This window comes from Perissodus microlepis, chromosome 1, assembly GCF_051167445.1.
Source record: "Perissodus microlepis isolate ML-2025 ecotype Zambia chromosome 1, ASM5116744v1, whole genome shotgun sequence".
NCBI lineage: Eukaryota > Metazoa > Chordata > Actinopteri > Cichliformes > Cichlidae > Perissodus > Perissodus microlepis.
This window is the reverse complement of record NC_140461.1, coordinates 23,358,003-23,376,091: the sequence shown is the minus strand read 5'-3', so window position 1 is coordinate 23,376,091 and position 18,089 is coordinate 23,358,003. Positions and strand designations below refer to the sequence as shown.

At 39.7% G+C, this 18,089-nt stretch overlaps 3 protein-coding genes across 5 annotated transcripts; 1 reads left to right on the top strand and 2 right to left on the bottom strand.

Moving 5' to 3' along the window:
• Positions 1-1,028: 1,028 nt before the first annotated feature.
• nsun3 (NOP2/Sun RNA methyltransferase 3) lies at positions 1,029-9,812 on the bottom strand. The gene is made up of 6 exons (XM_084936313.1): positions 8,843-9,812; positions 7,852-7,955; positions 7,253-7,770; positions 6,791-6,945; positions 6,005-6,126; positions 1,029-5,145 (listed from the first exon to the last, which is right to left on the bottom strand). The coding sequence occupies exons 1-6, from the start codon at positions 9,002-9,004 to the stop codon at positions 4,812-4,814; spliced, it is 1,395 nt and encodes a 464-aa protein (XP_084792439.1). The 5' UTR covers positions 9,005-9,812; the 3' UTR covers positions 1,029-4,811.
• Positions 9,813-9,903: 91 nt separating this feature from the next.
• On the bottom strand, positions 9,904-12,629 carry LOC146393856 (ATP synthase F(0) complex subunit C3, mitochondrial-like). Of its 3 annotated transcripts, none has more exons than XM_084936326.1 (5): positions 12,542-12,629; positions 12,161-12,253; positions 11,643-11,714; positions 10,687-10,886; positions 9,904-10,252 (listed from the first exon to the last, which is right to left on the bottom strand). In XM_084936326.1, exons 2-5 carry the CDS (start codon positions 12,197-12,199, stop codon positions 10,138-10,140), a joined length of 426 nt encoding a protein of 141 aa, XP_084792452.1. In that variant the 5' UTR covers positions 12,200-12,253; positions 12,542-12,629; the 3' UTR covers positions 9,904-10,137. The 3 variants fall into 3 exon arrangements, with proteins under 3 accessions (XP_084792452.1, XP_084792461.1, XP_084792467.1); XM_084936335.1 differs by having other exon boundaries at positions 12,523-12,601; XM_084936341.1 differs by lacking the exon at positions 12,542-12,629 and adding an exon at positions 12,400-12,516.
• Positions 12,630-14,936: 2,307 nt separating this feature from the next.
• Positions 14,937-18,010, top strand: rrad (Ras-related associated with diabetes). The gene is made up of 5 exons (XM_084936288.1): positions 14,937-15,110; positions 15,390-15,780; positions 16,395-16,468; positions 16,592-16,796; positions 17,118-18,010. The coding sequence occupies exons 2-5, from the start codon at positions 15,408-15,410 to the stop codon at positions 17,393-17,395; spliced, it is 930 nt and encodes a 309-aa protein (XP_084792414.1). The 5' UTR covers positions 14,937-15,110; positions 15,390-15,407; the 3' UTR covers positions 17,396-18,010.
• The last annotated feature ends 79 nt before the right edge of the window (positions 18,011-18,089 follow it).

Sequence of the window (18,089 nt, the reverse complement as noted above, 5' to 3'; positions counted from 1 at the left end):
GATGCAGAAGACACCCAGCTAAGTGCCATGGATTGGACAAACTTAGACTGCTGCACTGGCCATATGGCATGTGGTCACCTGCTCACCCACTGAGCGAAATCAACGCCCTGGCTTTTATACCTTTTATAGTCCTGATGAAGATGATAAAACAGGATGTGCTTTACGGCATGCAGCATCCTTCATTTTCTCAGTCAAATCCACCAGCCAAATCGGCACTCGATGTACTGCACCAACTTTGGCCTTAATTAAAGAAAGTGATTGCAAGCATCATCTGTGTCAGGTTTGGACTAGATCATGCCAGGGAAAGCTGTGTTTAAACCTTTTTACGACATCATAGGATTCATCAGTCTTTGCAAGGTATCCAATGGTACCTAATTTTTAGAAAAACCAGCCTTAAGTTTTCCAGCTTTGATCTATTGATGGCGCTTAAGTATTTGAGAGACACAAAATATGGTAAAAAACAATCAGCGGGCTCTACCAATGCAGTGTGCAAATGTCAAAACTTTTAAAGATATGGCTCTAGGGGCTGCCATAGAGCCCAGTGGCAGAGGAAGAACAAGGAAGATGTAGAAAGAATTGTATGAAAAGTTAAAACACAGTGGGCTCCCCCTCACCTTCACTGGTCAGCCTCTAAGAACAGAACACATTTACTTTGGTTTGTCTTATAGTTTCTTTTGCCTTTGGAGTCTGTGTGTATGACAAACGCTTGTAGATAAAAGAGTGGGAATATCTGTGCTTCCTTCTTTTATCTGGAAGTTGTTTCTGTTGCTTTCACTTTCACTTCTATCCCATTAATTTTCCTCTGGCACTGTCTGTCTGTGCTGACAGTGATGATACCTTGTGTTTTTCCAAGCCATAAAGTACAAAAGGACAATTTTTACTCTATATGCAGTAAGTCTTCAAATAAAACATAACATTTTTGGAAATGTAGTGCATTTGGATTACACAACAAGTTGATGAAGTTTGGACATTTTCTTTCTTTTTTTATTGTCTGTGTGTGTGTGTGTGTGTGTGTGTGTGTGTGTGTGTGTGTGTGTGTGTGTGTGTGTGTGTACTACTTTGTAGGCTCAAGTCTGCCAGTGTTTGTATTTTTAGGGGGGAGCCAGTTTGCTCATTTCCTGGCAGGAGTATGTGTGCATGTTTTTTTGTGTTCTGTAATAGAGCCTGATTAAGAAAACATGTGTTTTTAATGCAGATTAACAAAAACCAATCAGTGGCTGACCTCAATTTTTCATTCTGTTCAGACATCGCTCCTCAGAGATTAGTCGCGAAACAATCAATCAAAAGCAGCAATCCTGCTCTCCCTTCCACTGATGGAGTATCGGCAGATGATGATGTTTGAAATGAATGATGGATACCCCAAACGGCACTGAATCTATAGGCCCAGTTGTTAGCTGTCCGACACGTTCATCGTCAAATCCTTAAGTTAGACATTTATTTGTTTTACAGGGTGTTTCTTCTGGTCACAACCTAATTGGATTTTAGCTACAGAAATAATGAATTGGCCTGTTCAAGTCGGTGCTGTAATATAAAGAATATCATATTATAATGTTCTAAGCAAAAAAATAAATTAGTTGCTGACTTCCTTTGCTTGATTGAGTGGGTTTCAGAGGTTGTTTGCTGAAAACTGCTTGCTGCACCAAGAAACTGGGTTAATGGCAGCAATGAGACTGAAACATGAGGTAAATTTATAGATTGTGGTTGTAGCTTTATAGCTTACACATACAGCGTGCTGCTGAAGAGCTTTCAGCTTGATTTGCATGCTATAGCTGGAATTTCAAATCCATTTTTCATCATGTTTCCATCACTTTAAAATGATGATATACATAAAAATTGTAAAAAATAAAATAAAGGGGTAACGGAAGTAAGGATTAACTTCATGCCACCATGTCCAAACACAGAGTGACAGAGCTGAGTGTAGCTAGACTAAAAAAAATGGCTTTCTAGCTTTACAGAGCTCAGACCAGATTAGTCTGCTTCGCTATAGTGTCCTCTGGCATTCGGGACTATCCTATGCTCCACATCTCTCTCTCCTTCATTCTATCTACTGTTCTACAGTTCCTCCTCTAATTTTCCCTCCTCCTCTCTCCTTATTGTCAATGACTAGGGTTTTAATGATTATATCTGGCGGTGTCACAAATTAATTCCTGCCTCTCTGGCAAAAAGCTGTTCCCCACCTGATTATGCAAAGCAGGCCTGCATTCTCTCCCTTTGAAGTGGAGGAAAAGCTGCTTAGAGATTCTCCCCTTGAGGAAACGCTGCAATATGGGGAGCGTCAACAAACCAGGGTTCACACAAAGGTCAGCAATATGGTTAACCCTAATGAAGCCCCACTTCATCTCCACATCTCACCACTTTTAAGTTGTGCTGATGTTATGGTAGCGTAATGATTCGCTCATATCAAAGACTGGAGCTATTTTTCGAAGACACTCAAAAGTGGAGCAGAAGTAGGGCGGCCAGTATAAATAGCCATATAAATGCACTCAAATAATGCTTGTGTCTATGGCCACACGGAGTAGTCGGATGAAACCGGTGCAACGCTATTTCAGCAATCATGTCTTTGACGGTGTCTCGGAGGGTTGCTCGGAAGCACCGGCCTTATATATTTGATGCTTCCACACATAACTGCCTTTGCAAGAGCTTATTTTGTCACTCCGTTATGTGCAGAAAGGTTGGAATATATGACTTTTTGTATATTATTGTCTGTGTTTACTGCCAATACACCTTTTTCTTCTGATCTGAGCAATCACAGGGTGATGAGAAGCTACAAATCTTTCATGAAATATCTACTTTTCACACAAGAAAAGTCCTCCCAGGTAATACATCACTGCAAAATGCAACAGTAACACTAAAGGGGTGTATGACAGCACATATGAGGTTATTTCTGGACAGTGCCGTAGAGCAATAGCAGAAATAAACAGAGAAACTGTGTGTTAATTTGATCATTACTGCTCTTCCTGGCTATTAAACAAATCTCTCAGACAGAAAAACTTTAGTTTCTGGTCGAGTCTGCAAACATTTGGACTTGTTTTTGCATTACTTTGACAACATCCAACATTCACATTGAGTATGGGTGTTTAGACAGAAACTTGAAAAATTCTTTGAGGACTTATGTCAAAAGCAAATAAGGCTTGGAGACAGTGGTGCTTGTCTTCTAATGTCAACTCCCATTCTCTACCATTAAAAGGTAATTTAAAAAGTCGCTTCAAACAGACTAAACTGTGCAGGTGTTTTTAACACAACTCTTACATCATCAGCTCTCTCCATCTTGGTTTCCTTCAGCTTGACTGGGTGGCAGCTTCTTTTCTGCCCGTACTAATAGGGTTTGTCCACAATCAGAGAGGCTAGGACCACCTGGCCTATAATAGCCTTAGCCACTCAGTTACTATGTGGTTCTCCGCTTGAGCAGCACAAAACTGCATCTGCCATCTCTTTACAAATTCACTCGCTTACTACACTCACCATTGTTTAAGCTATCATGATTTCCTAATTCCTAAATAAACATTTTCTTAATTGGTATTTGTGTGTGTGTGCCTCCCTTGTTGTCATGGCCATGCAGCCCGCTTTGCGACACGCACCTGCACTTCCAAGAAAATAACAGCAGCAGTTCAGACTCAGACAGACCTGCCAACAGTTTCTGCAATTCTGACAGCTTTGTTCCTCCTGCAGGAAATGTGTGTTGTTGCTTCATTTTTTAATATCTGTCTGAGTGTGTGAGTACTGTTTGGGTTTGTATTTTCATTTTAGCCAGCAGCTGAGTGGAGAATATTTTCTAAACACGGCGACGTTACAGATTTACAAGCTTTCTGATGTGTGCGCATGTCCTCTGAACCAAGGTGGTCGTCCTTGTTAACCGCAGAATGGAAAGAAGGTGAATTCAGAGGTAAACAATACATTAATGTTTAATATAGAAAAACTCAGTTTGTTTTTATTGTTGCAGCGGTCACTGGGAGGCACCAACTTATTAGCTGTTTAGCTTATATGGTGAATTTTTTGACTGCTGCTAATTTACATATAGTTTCTGCAGCAATATTGCTGCTGACTGAATATAAAAAGTCCTGTATTCACTCTTGTTTCAATGTGCATTGAGTCACTTCCAAGTTAACCATCGCCCTCTGAGGCTGCTAAATGCTTCAATTAGATAATTTTACTGACAAAGAGCTGATGCTGTGAAAACAGTGAAACTGAACCAAAATGATACAGATACAGGATGGACAAGTAAACAACTGGCTGAAATGAAAAATAAAGCCTTCCTAAGCCTAGGGGGGCAGCAGACCTGGGGAAAAAGAAACTCGTGAGTGATCAGGTGGCTGCTTTCACGCCATTTTCTCTTTATTTCACACAAACTGCCATAAAATACTGCTCACATGTGTTAAGTACTGGAATATTGTCTAAGTTCTGTCTTTGATGCGGATAGCTCGAGGTGAGTTTAACTGATGTGAGCAGCCTTCTATTTTTATTTGCTTAAATCTCCTGCAACACACCCACACACGCACAGAGAAGCCAGCAGCTACAAACAACAAAAAAACTGTAGCTGCAGCACTTATAGTTTAGCAGATGGTTGGTGTTGCACTGTTAAAACAGGAGCATTTATGACTTTCTTAACCACGTTTGTTTTGACACCGATGTCTTTATATCTGCGTGTCTAAACTACTGCTGCTGCACATTTACGCTTGCATAATTGGCACAGGTAGGCACTGTGCGTATTTGCAGTGTTTTTAATCTAAATTTTAAATTTGGTGTTTTGCACAAAGTTATTGTGCAAGTTTAGTTATGCCATTTCACTTTTTGTCCCCGTGCATGGTAAGATTTTATTTCCGTGTTCTAATCCGAGCTAAAAACATGGGTCCCCATGACTTGCCAAGCTGAGGGACCACAAGAATGCCAAGTCTGTGGCGATAAAAGGACACAGAAGCGTCTTGTGTCTTCGGGGTTGCCTCCTGAGTTGTCTGTCCATGTCCGGGGTTAGAGCTGAACGTAAAGTATTTAGATAAAGGAATGGCAATCTCCTCCCACAGGTCTTCAGCTTTAGCCTCAGGAAAGTCCTTCAGCACCGTCTCAACCACAGAAAAGTTCTCAAAGCTGGACAGAGTGCAGGTTGAATAGACCACAGTGCCCCCTGGACACACCGCCAACAGTGCAGACCTGTAATCAGCAGACAAATATTCCACCTTAGACCTCAGCTAGAATTTAATTGTATCAAAGAATATGCTGTAACCATTCAACCAACCAATACACATTTTCACTTTAAAAAACTGTATATGCTGTTTCTATATTGTGCTTGTTGGTGTTATTTGACTGATTTAACTGCAGTCTGATCTGCAAACTACAACTAAAACTGCAACTGCTACAGCTTCCACTTGACTCTCCAAGCTATTTTGAGTTGGAGACCTGAAACAAAGTTTATTTACCATCCAATCTACCTGAAATCTTTTTTTTCAGGGGGTTTGTAATTTTACTGATGGTTGGTGCAGTGTTTAGCAAAGTCACCTCTTAGTAAAATGGTCCTTGGTTTGAACGCAAGAGACATCTAGGGTCTTCCTGTGTGGAGTTTGTGTTCTCTCCGGGTTCTCCGGCTTCCTCTCACGGTCCAAAATCATGCTTCTTATGTTAAGTGTTGATTCTAAATTGACTGTAGATGCCCTATAATAACTGGGACAGGCTCCAGCTGGATAACCGGTTAAGTAATGGATCACTTCCTCCCTGACTGATCCTTTGTCACCTCTCATCTTCCTTGATTATCTAATTACTTATTTAATAACGATGTTCCCACAGCAGTTCTGCTAAATCCAGTTACTCTTCATTTCTTGATCTACAAGTTTAGAACTTATCTCTCATTTGTATTCACTACTGGACTATGGTACCTTCCCTTCATTCCTTCAGTGCATTTTAATTGCGTGCTCATTAGGATAGTGAATGTTTTTTTTCTCAACCTGTAGAGATATTATAGTACCATAAGGCTAATGCATAAGCAGGAATTTCCAATGTCAGAATGGGCGCTTACCTAAGCAGCTGTGCTTGGAGTGAAGGAAGCCTGGCTCTCTCCTTCAATCTTTGTTCCCCCTGCTGGCTGTTGCACGAATACAGCCAGCTCCTGTCATTAGAACATGGAGCATCAACCAAAACCTACGGCAGCGAGAGAAAGGAATGCGAGTAGTTGGTGCCCATGTCAAAGAGGAAATGCAAGGGAATAAGAAAATGTAAGGAAAATGAAAAATGCTGCAGGTGTCTAAAATAATCCACATAAATGTCACTTTCCCCACGGCACCTGAGCCATCAACAGACCAATTTTGGTCAGTGGAGGTGGAAGATAAATTTCCCCTAAAAACCAAACCATTACCATTTAAATAAAACTGAATAAAAGACAACAGCTTTGAAGTTTTTACATCTGAACTTTGAACCTTTCAACAAGTTTGTTCTCAGATTTTGGAAATCCCTCAAAAAAGCTCCTCTGCATTTTGTTTGCACTCTATTACCTACAAGTCTTTTTTCCCCTCCTACGGTGCCTTACTCTAACTCTTTTTAGCCCTTTTCCTTTTTTCAATATTGTGTTCCAATATGAGTCACTTTGAGTTCTTTGATTCCTCCCAGCTATTTGTCTGCTTCTTCTTGGCTCCTAGTTTGAATAAACAGCTTTCTTTTTTTTCCTCTCTGCTGAGTTTATTAGTTTCTGTTCAAAGGCTTGCTGTCCTCATTCATTTGTAGCTGTGGCCTTGGAAAATAAGTGTCACCCCATTTTACAGGACAAAATCACATGCTGCCATAAACATGATAGGATTTCTTTGCCAACCTTGTCATATAAACCCGCTTCGCTCTGCCCAAAAGACCGTCCGTCCTGTGCAGACACAATCACTCTGCTTTTTAGTGAGTGAGGCAAAAATGACTCCAGGGTTTTGGCAAGCCAGTCCCGTCTGTGAAGATCTGGTTCATTACAGCAGAGAAGCGCTGGAACACAGCACAGGGCAGCATTACTGATTATAGTATTCAATGCAAATGGGTTATTCGCAGCAGACAAAAATATTCCTTACAATCATCTGCAGCGACTTAGATGCAAAGTGTGTGTTTAATATTCAAAATAAAAGCCAACATGTTTCTTTTTCCCCCAAGTTCTTTTTACCAAGCACACATAATCTGGAAAAAAGGCTACACTGTGAACATCCCTTTACTAATAGAGTAATTCATTTGGGGTTGTTTTAATCCGATTAAGTATAAATAAAATCAAAATAAAGTCTTCTAAAAATGTCTCTTTTACCTGGGCTCGCACTTTGCATTATGGCTAAGGCTTTCCCCCCAGGAGCAGAGCAAAGATCCAGAACCTTTTCGCCATCTTTGACTTGCAAAGCCAGCACTGGAAGCAAGGATGCAGCATTGAGGAGGTAGTACTGCTTCAGCTGGCCAGGCCTGTGAGCCTGAGAGGGAAATCGCAGGGGGGATGGGTGGATGTAGCACTGTAATGAAGGAGGAGGAAAACTGAGGGCAGGTTCTGACTGAGAGTCCTGACCGAGTGCAAAGGAGCTGTTGTCAGACTGGGGATGGGGGTCACCTGGAGAGCCCTTGGAAATGCAGAGAGTTGACAGAGTATCTTTTCCTTCTTGGTATTTAGAATTTAACACCGTGGAGGGACCATTAGAATGCAGCACTGAGACATCTGTTTGTGGCAACAATGTGGAAAAGCCCTGGGCTCGAAGAATCTGTGCAATGCCTGTCACTGCAGTGAAGCGATTGAGCATGATGCCATACTGCCATGACTGAGGGTCCAGCAGCACTTTTCTGAGGGACAGAATTAATCTCAGTTTGGAAAAGGTGGAATTACTGTCCACGTGCATAATGATTATTTCAGGTGAAATTTACCTTGCATATGGCCACAAGTCACCAAGTTCCTCACTGTACTGCTGGTCAAAGTGATCGAGCACTGGTTGACACAAAGTTCTTTGCTTCTTGTGCCTTTTTGTTACCTATTACACGAAGACCAGGCAGAAATAAAATTAGGCAAATCTATACAAAGTAAACTTAAAATCCACTTTAGGCACATTTTCTGCTTAGACGTTGAAAGTCCACTCAGATAAAAACTTTTTTAGACCACTATCTCAGGAAACACATCTTAAATAAACACTACATACACTGATAAATGTACAATTTTTAATTTGTTATTCTATTTTCCAGCTCAATAGTTTATGTACAAAAATAACTGATGTACATTCAAGTTTTGCTGATGTGCCCTTTAGGTTGTGGAAGAGTGAAGTTACAAAAAAAGAAAAAAGAAGAAGAACTAGGGTCTTATACAGCAGCTACCCCTGGTGGATATCCAGTGTAAAATCAACCCTGGGAGGTTTGACTGTACGTATTACATGTAGATCTGGTCAAATTTATTATCCCAACTAGCCTGATGGGGCTTTGACGTCCATCTTTATTGATACTTTGGATAACTACAAGAATCTGAGTCAACTGATTTAAATAGCTATGAGTTTTTATTGCAGTAAATACAACAATATTTAAAAACGCGAAAACTAGCATTGCAACGAATAAAAAACATGTTATTAAAACATTTTATTTAACATTAACATTTACAAAAACTAAAAATTTAATCGGGACGAGCAAGCACACTCTGGAAACTGAAACTAGGCTGGGTTAAAAAAAACAAAAAAACAAGACGAAATTAAAAATAAATTATTAAATACAAAACTATAATAACTACGCTGCTTTTATTCCCTCTGAAAACATGCAAATAATAGATTTTTAAATTTAAATTAAGAATTTTCTATTTTGTTGAAAAAAGTAAAAAGTAAATGACAAACACTGGGGGGAAAAGTAGGATACATCATATTCCCTGATGTTTGTTTACCTGGTTATTTCGGGGATCCTCTGGATTAAGCTGCTGAGATACATTGTCGCGGTCTGTGTGACAGTTACGCCAGCGACACCGCCACAAACGTGTCGGCGTTAACTTCTTAGTTTTAAAGCTAGATTTTCTCCAGATACGGCACAACTGCGTTACTGAAAACATTTATTTAGCCCGTCTTATTGATACTGCACAGCTGACATGTCCGAATTTATTTTCGGCAACGTTCAAATCTATTTAACACAAAAAACACAGGCGAACACTAAAAACTAACGAGTACGTTCCTCAAATCCTTCCCCTCACTACAAAAACGGTGCTTTAGTTCCACCTATTAAACCGGAAAACTGTTGTCGTTGGTAAGGGTGTAATAATGGACTCAAACCTGGCGGAGACAGGTTGACCTACAAAATATCCAAGCATAAAAAAAAAAAAGCAGACCCAGGTGAGGAAGGACTTTTGTGTGTCTACATAACGTACAATGTCAAAGAACTGATTTTAAATGGAATTTTTAGGAGCTCTGTTAGCAGCATAATCTGAGGGATTTATCTAGTCTCAGTGAGGGTCGAATTATTTAGTTTCAAATAGACGCAATATAGCAGTGTCTACAACCATCTATAACATATGGTGGAGCCTCTGCCATGGTTTGGGGGTTCAGTTTATCCATAGATGTGTGGAATTGAGTCAGATTTTGATCATCTGATTGACTATGAGAGACACACACACACACACACACACAACAGTAAAAGCATACCTGGATAGAAAAAACAGAATTTGAACACTGTCAATCATGGACTGGCCTCTCCAGAGATCGGACCTCAACATTTTTTGCCTTTGTGTTGTATTTCCATTTAGGTTTAGACATTTCAATAAATCGCTGCACCCATTTCCATGGGCATAATCTAAAGAAATAAGCTACATTTGCTTTTAAATCACTTCATTCCACAGCTTGGCATTACAACAGTACGAGTTTCTTTTAAAAGGGAACAGGTCCATGATCCTACCAGGTATCCCCCATTATGTTTATTGAAACCCCTCCCACCTCCCCTCACAAATGTACAAAAACATTTGAGGAATTAAACATTTTATTTCTGTTACTGGTTGCATGTTTGTTAACAAAAACGGCTGATTAAATATACAACGAGGACACAACAGTCCTTGAAATGTTTTGCCAGAGTTTCATACGTGAATGGATTCATATCTTTCAAGAACACAAAGATAAACATGATAACCAGCAATCACACAGCTGTTCAAACTGCTTATTCTTGTTAACATTGTGAGTTATCCTTTCACAGCTGGTTTTACATGGCGAACAGAATGAGGAATGCAACCATCAGACAGAAGAGACCCATAGCTTCAGACAGAGCGAAGCCCAGGATGGCGTAAGAAAACAGCTGCTGCTTCAGAGAGGGGTTCCTGTGAAGACAGAGGGGCCAGTGAGATCAAGTAGTGCTGATGCCTAAAAAGTACAGCTAATGAGGCATGTTTAGACCAAAGTTTTCCATGATTGACTTGGCTTAAAGCACAATCAATAATTAGTCAGTGCTAAATAAGTCTTTAATATCTTATTTTCACCAACAGACATTATTCCTCTAACTTCACTTTCCCCGTGATTTTAAGTGATGCCATTTAGAATAAAGTATGCCAAGTATCTTTTGGTTTTATAATTAATCACCAAATGGCAGAAATCTACTCAGGTATCCTCTTTCTTTTGTCATTACTTGTTCACTAGGTCACATTATTTTAAGAACTTGGGTATTAAGTAAACAAGACTAAAAATGTGCTCTTCTCGACAGTGAAAAATAAAATAAATGCCCTCATTACTACTACAGGGGACTTGTTAAATTTACCTGGCATATCCAATGATAAGGCTGCCAAACACTGTCCCAATTCCGGCTCCAGATCCAGCGACTCCCACAGTGGCAGCTCCTGCTCCAATGAACTTGGCAGCAGTGTCGATGTCACGGCTCACGGCGCTGGTTTGGAATCCCCGCAATGCCACTTGCTGCTGGGAGACACCGCCACTCAGTGGTGCCAGAAGCAAAGCAGTCTGAAAAACAACCACCAAACTATCAAACACAATAATTCCCACACGGTAAAGTTTACTTCTAATGCAAGAATTACTTCTGCTAAAAATTTAGACCTATCAAATAAGACCTCTCTAAAGAAAACTTATTTTAAGATGTACTACATCTAGCTCCTAATCGTACCTCATCACATTATGACCATTTTTTGTGGGAACATGAAGATTTACCGTTATAAAATTTAGTTACTAGTTATTTAGATTCTCATTTAACTTTAATAACCCCCCACATGGAGTTTTCCCCATTTGAAGATTATTATAGTTGTATATTTATAACAGAAATACACAGATGCACAGTGTGTGGGGTTGCAAAAACAAAATGGAAGAAGTTTCATACACTCGCGTTCTGTTTGTTGTTTCATAACAATGAATTAGTCATTTTTGCTTTGGCTCTGACCACAGACAGCATGTTAAATCTACCCGATTACGATATGTGGCCATAATTCCACAGTTAACAATTCAATATACAGTTCAGCCTGCAGACATGTTTCTTTGGGATAATGTGAGCAGGGTGGCACTATTTGTTGGTAATAAAAACAATCAATGTGCTTCTTTGTTAGAAGATCTCAAATGTATATGCAACTACTGCTACTACTACCGTTTAACTTAAAATAAAAGAAAAGGTAAAATACAGATTTGTATTTTTTGCACAGTGTTAATATAGAAAATGTTAGAAAATGACAAATGTCACTTGATGAATGGTGTGCTCTGCAGGCAACTCACCTCTGCTCTCCTGCCGTCTGACACTACTGCTGCTGAGAGAGGTCTGTACAGCGCCCTGGATCCAGCACGGACCTGTGTTAGAGGGGGGGAAAGTGTTTTGACATGATTCGCCATAATTTATGCTAGGACAGCATTAGAAAGACCTACATCAGCTGCAGTGACAAAGCTTTTACATATATATAACTACAAGTCAATAACAGAGACCCATTAAAATGTTTCTCTTGATTCTGTTTTCAAGCCTTACATGGAATACGTTATATCCTTTAGATTAAGTTTGTGGACTTGGAGGAAATGATGGAAAACCAACACAGTGAGCTTCCTCCTGATTAAAAGCTAGGACGTCCTTGTAGGTATGAGCATTAGCTAACTTTAGCAGAGGGTCAAAGACTGCTTCGCAGCCAGTGTTAGCAGACTACTTTATAATAGTTTACAATGACGGAAGTGCAGTTAACAATACTCAATCAGTAAACAGGCGCAGTTTAGCAATTATCAGTTTTCATTCATTCAATCAAACTGACCAGAGAGGGCGTGGAGACGAACTTAGAGCAGGCATACATTACGATGGGACGTTCTGGTCAGGTCACCCACAGCAGCTGGAGTTTATCCGAAGTCTACAGATAAAAACACATGAAACACAAAAAACCAAAGCTTTAGCTATTTGACACTGCGCCTTTTTGCTAAACAACCAAGTACAAAGTCTGCAAAAATCAGGTAGACACGCAATTAAGGTCAAGAGGAGAAAAAAACCGCACAATACCGCTAAAGGCAAGTTAGCTGAAAATCAGACGAGCTACACGACGCTGTGAATAATAGACTACAAAAATACGGAGCAACAAAGAACACTTAAGAGCATATATTTAATTCAAACCCGGTTTCTCACAGAGGAGGCTAGCGCTCACCGGCTTGCAGTAGAGGTCGAACGCACGAGAGGCTTGCGCATGTGCAATGTCACATTTATTGGTTGGTTTCCGGTGTCATGGGAAAAAAGTGATTTCCGGTATCTGCCAAAAATTGATCACCGGCATTAAAACTTTTGTAAATGACTTGTTGGTGTATAATCTGTCAAATATGTCTCAAATATATCTCTCATGATTTATATCAATGCATTTTCGTCCAGAAGAAAATTCTTGTTACATGGTAGAAACTGCAATCACTTTTTGGCAAAGTGACTTTATGTACTGACCTGAAGTAAATGTCACTCACATTAAAAAAAAAAAAACTTTTTCAAGAGAGATCAGGCTGAGAAATATGATCTGGCTGCAGAAATTGCAACAAACGTAAGATAAGAGTTCTATAAATATATTTTAAGTCGCCAAAAGTACTTGGTTGATGCTAATGTAGATAAAATAACGCAAAGTCATTAAGATAACAAAACTGGTAATTCATGTATCTTATAACTCTTTCGTAAATCGCGGTGGATACAGTATACTTACCAATATAAGCAACTGACAAAAAGTTGACATGAAAAACACAGGAATATCAGAAATCACTTCAGAAGGAAGCATTATAAAAACTTTCTGTCAAATCCAAAGTTCTGTACTGTTTTTACTGAAAAAATGGGTTTTTTTTTTTTACTAATGTTTATTTATTTATTCAGTTACTAAATCTATGCATCTTATATGGCTTTATTTTTTATACAAATTCGTTGTATTTGTGTAATGGCCAATAGATGGCGACATGACGTCTCATCTGAGAAAGGCATGTGTCACATTTGCTATACTTGTTATTTACACATTTTGGGTTGCTGATTTAAAAAATAATGTCAGTTTTTCTTTCTCATTTTTTTGTTTCACAAGTGGCAATTAGAAACACGATCCAGATATTATATTTTTCTATATCTTTGAATGTTTCACTGCATCCAGTGAGTGGAGGCTGTTCCTTGTCTGTACAAATGCCAGTCTAAAAGGTGTCCTACTTAAAAATGACAATTACTCTGCATCCATGGGAACTGTTCATTCTGGAAACTGTGTTGGAGAAGCTGAAATATGATGAGAACAAGCTAGCCTTAATTTTTTTAAAATAAGTATTTGTGACTAACTGTATGTGATTTTTTTTTCCATTTGTGTTTTAAACATCATTCAGTTACATAATATCAGCTATTTTCTGGAAAAGAGTATAAATCCAGGGTGGTGTAGTGATGGTTTGTTTTTTCAGGGTGGTGTGAACTAAACTATACTTGATTATGTAATGTTGAAAGATTTAGTTTCTTTAATAGTGAAAATTACAGTGGAAAAATGCAAACATCAGCAGAAGTAGTACTTAAGTCACACTCATTGTGCAGTATTATAATATTAAACACCTGGCACACTATAGTCGAGTTCAAAAGGTTCAACTGTAATGCCTGCACGTAACCACAAGAGGGCAGAAACGCACCATTAAGAGTTTACAATATGCACATGAACGTGACACTTAACAATATCACTACCAGCCGTGCCCTCATGCTGTTGGCCTGATATTCAGCCAAAAAATTATGCAGAATATGCTGGATCCATATTTAGCATATCAATACATCCAGACGTGAAATATAGAAAACTAAGGCTTTTTGTGTCTCTTCCTTAGCACTAGAAATAGCCTCCACACACACCATTTAAAGCCTTTTGCACAGTCAAACAGTATAACCAGAATAACGGGTAAAGATTAGACCTGGCTGCTTAAGAGGAGGCGCCTACAAATTCAAGGACGGTTTTGATGATTGCATCATTTATTTCATCGTGGAAAGAGCAAGGTGGTGGGATATATGGAGTATAATCCACTACCCACTACAGTGTATTAAAATTTTATGCATTTATAGCACCGTTTAAAAATGCTCCGAAAATTTAATTTAAATGCGGTAGTATGAAGCCCTAGTCTAATTACAAATATTTAGCTTTTTATAGGAAGTATATATTATATTATATTATATTATATTATATTATATTATATTATATTATATTATAACAGCATATCATTCTCATGATATTACATACATATAGCATTGACCACCGCGCTGTGGCCATAGATCAGATCAGTTGGATCCAGACAACACATTTCGTTAAGAGAATTAATTTAGTGTGTGAACCTGAACACCTTCCATCGTGACGATGTGAGGCTATAACATCCCACCTAGAACCATCTCCTAGATATATATCAAATATTTATACTCCAGCTTTAAGTGGGTTTCCCCTCTTCAAAGTCTCATCTCTGGCCGCCCCCTCAAAAGTAAGCTCTATTTGAGGATGCGGAAGGGAGATTCCTCAGCTCTTCCAATCATACACCCCCTCCGCAGCATGATGTTACCGTTACGCACCACTACAATAAACGGAGACGCGAGTCTCCGGGGCGAATCCCTACTACGTCACTCTACTCCTGTATAAATAACCCGAGCAGCGACTCTGATCAGACTCGAGCAAAAACCGCTTTTCGACTACAGCAACTTTTTATACCAAGGATTACTGGATTGCCTTCGTTGGATTTAATTTTCAGCACCGAGTAAGTGTCTTTAACGGGCCGCTGGGGAGAGATTTCAAGCTTTGGTTAGATTTTGACCTTTTTTGTGAATAAACATGTGGGCAGGTCAGGTCGACCATTTTTATATATATTTACTTTAAATGTGGGATAACAGTTTTTTATTTTACAATATGACTTACAATGGTAAACATATTTGTAAAATGATCTCCCACTGTATTTCTGTGCAGACCTTGATAGCGCTCCTTTCTTTAAATGTGGCTGAAATGATCGCAAATTTACGCATGGCACATCTATCCACAGATCCTCGATAGAAGCACAATGACTTTGAACAAGGGTGACAAATTGAGGAACATGGACAAGAGGAGAGGAAGCGTGCCCTTCCCAATGAATTTACCCAATCTACACAGGAGAAGCATGCCCGTGGACGACCGCGACCTGCGCGCCACGACGCCACAGACGGGACAGATCGACGAGCTGTCCAATTTACTGCGGTGCACGTCCTACTCCCCAAGCGAGCAGCACCGTGGCAGCTACGCCTCGGACTCCTCCGACTCGGTGATCTCCACCAGCAGCGAAGCGGACTCCCAGGTGTACAAAGTGGTTCTCCTCGGGGAGCACGGTGTCGGCAAGTCCAGCCTGGCGCGCGTCTTTGGAGGAGTTGAGGATGCTGGTCACGACTGCGATGAAGCAGGTAAATGGTGATGCTGAGGATGAGTCATCAACCATAGCAACCCACACTCTCAGACACACACAATGAAGATGTTTCATTGTCTGTGAAGATATGTAATAAATGGGCATGCCAACGGCTGCTTTATTTTATTTGATATAATACTGAACAAACACTAAAATATATAGAAGGACGGTTATGACATATTTTAAATTAATATTACTTTTTAAGTGCACTATTACAATTTACATCACCACACTTATTTCCAGTAGATTTAAAACAAATGATGCAGTTTTTTAAATTACAGAAAGGCTGCACTAAAGCTGTACAATTCAGTATTATATGAGGACTGTGCATGCATTGATTATTGCTATTTCCACATACAGTGCGGCACCAGCTGTCAGAAGCACACCCAATAGCACTATGTGAAGGGAAACTACAAAAGGCCAGTGATGGCGTGATCACAAACTGTGATCTGGTTTAATGAGTAGACTCAGAAAGAAAAAAAAATGTGCCAAAAATCAGAGTGGAAAAAAAATAGCAGCAACACACTTTGACAGCAAACACGATTGCTCAGATAAAAGACACTTTGCTCTCCCTGCCAGTGTGTAACACAATATTTATTTTTCCTCCCTTAGGAAACACTTACGATAGATCTATGTTGGTGGATGAAGAAGAGGCATCCATCGTGTTGTATGACATCTGGGAACAGGTGAGACTTATATATTATTAATGAAGTGTTTGTCCATTTGCATTGATTCGGGGATTTTGAAATTGTAAAAGGTGCATTCAGCCATGTATGATGTTAAATTTAGTCTCTGTTTCTTTCCTGAAGGATAACAGCCAGTGGTTGAAGGACCAGTGCATGAGAATGGGAGACGCCTACATCATTGTGTATTCAGTGACAGACAAATCAAGCTTCGAGAAGGCATCGGAGCTCCGCATTCAGCTGCGCCGTGCCAGACAGTCAGAGAACATTCCCATAATCCTTGTGGGCAACAAGAGTGACCTGGTGCGGTCCAGAGAGGTGTCCGTAGATGGTAAGTGAGATTAATAAACTCGATCCTAAAATGTGCAGTCAGGGGAGGTAGATTTGAATCCACTTGACTAAAGCCTTGCTTGAGGCATTTCAAGACAGAATCTGACAGATGGTTGAGCTTCACTGATTTTGCTAGGGTCAATCCACTTTTCACAGCTGACTGCTCAGGTTGATTCAGGTTCCTCTGCAGCTCAAGCAATCTGCCAGAGATTTGCAGCTTTCATGACTTAGGGCTAATTTGTCATCTCTAAGCTTACAGTTTTCCATTTCAGTGTGAACTTTCTCAGGGTTTTAATCTTCTTTCCTGTGTTCTGCATTACAGAAGGAAGTGCCTGTGCAGTGGTATTCGACTGCAAGTTTATCGAGACGTCCGCATCACTTCACCACAATGTGCAGGACCTGTTTGAGGGCATCGTCAGACAGATCCGTTTGAGGAAAGACAGCAAGGAGGAGAACGCCCGGCGCATGGCCAACTGCAGACGCAGAGAGAGCATCGGCAAGAAGGCTAAAAGGTTTTTGGGTCGCATGGTCGCACGCAAGAACAAGAAAATGGCTTTCAGGCAGAAGTCAAAGTCCTGCCATGACCTAACAGTTCTCTGAGTGACAGATGGGACAGAAGGACAATTTTTTTTCCCCCTTGGCCTCTGAAGACCAGATGCTGTGTGTTTTAACACTAACCCAAAAGGACTAACAGAACTGTACTGAAATATATTTTTGTTTTCTAGACATCAACCAAAAGCAAAAAGAAGCTATTGTTAATGAAATGACTGATGTTGTTTGAGTTATATCATGGTGATAACCTGCATTTATTTTATTGTCTGCCTTAAACATATTGTCATCAGTATGTATGAAAAAAAAAATCCACAAAGGCTTGTTATTTCTATGTGCTGCGAAATTGCCTTGCGGTTAGGTTAATGTTGTGCCCTTTAACTAAATGGGTAGGGGGTGGGGGGTGATGTATATACTAATATTTGAGTCACGCTGAAGGCAACATACATCTCATTGTATTGTAAGACAAGGCAAAGGATAATGATGATAGGTATTCTGGAGTCATATTTTACTTGAAGTGTGGTACGCAGGTTCGTGCCTCGGCAGAGTTACTGAGGACTATTCAAAAAATCTGTTATTCTATGTTTTTTTCCCATAACGCTGAATTCAGGTTGTGAATGTCTGAGTAAAGCAATAAGTTATATTAGTCTTGTGAATTTTGACATAATTTGAAAATTCTTTTTACGTTGAGTTCCTTTTTCAATAAAATATAAAAAAACAATCCATAAACTGCCTTCTGTCTTTA

What these genes read in the sequence shown, in the direction of transcription:
- rrad (XM_084936288.1), top strand. Translation starts at nt 15,408, where the DNA reads ATGACTTTGAACAAGGGTGACAAATTGAGGAACATGGACAAGAGGAGA. An exon ending in TCACGACTGCGATGAAGCAG is followed by an intron (nt 15,781 to 16,394) that starts GTAAATGGTGAT and finishes TTCCTCCCTTAG; the next exon opens with GAAACACTTACGATAGATCT. An exon ending in CAGAGAGGTGTCCGTAGATG is followed by an intron (nt 16,797 to 17,117) that starts GTAAGTGAGATT and finishes TCTGCATTACAG; the next exon opens with AAGGAAGTGCCTGTGCAGTG.
- nsun3 (XM_084936313.1), bottom strand. Translation starts at nt 9,004, where the DNA reads ATGTTTTCAGTAACGCAGTTGTGCCGTATCTGGAGAAAATCTAGCTTT. An exon ending in GACTTGTGGCCATATGCAAG is followed by an intron (nt 7,771 to 7,851) that starts GTAAATTTCACC and finishes TCTGTCCCTCAG; the next exon opens with AAAAGTGCTGCTGGACCCTC. An exon ending in AATGCAAAGTGCGAGCCCAG is followed by an intron (nt 6,946 to 7,252) that starts GTAAAAGAGACA and finishes GCTGTGTTCCAG; the next exon opens with CGCTTCTCTGCTGTAATGAA.
- LOC146393856 (XM_084936326.1), bottom strand. Translation starts at nt 12,199, where the DNA reads ATGTATGCCTGCTCTAAGTTCGTCTCCACGCCCTCTCTG. An exon ending in CAGACGGCAGGAGAGCAGAG is followed by an intron (nt 10,887 to 11,642) that starts GTGAGTTGCCTG and finishes GTTGTTTTTCAG; the next exon opens with ACTGCTTTGCTTCTGGCACC. An exon ending in CTTATCATTGGATATGCCAG is followed by an intron (nt 10,253 to 10,686) that starts GTAAATTTAACA and finishes CTGTCTTCACAG; the next exon opens with GAACCCCTCTCTGAAGCAGC.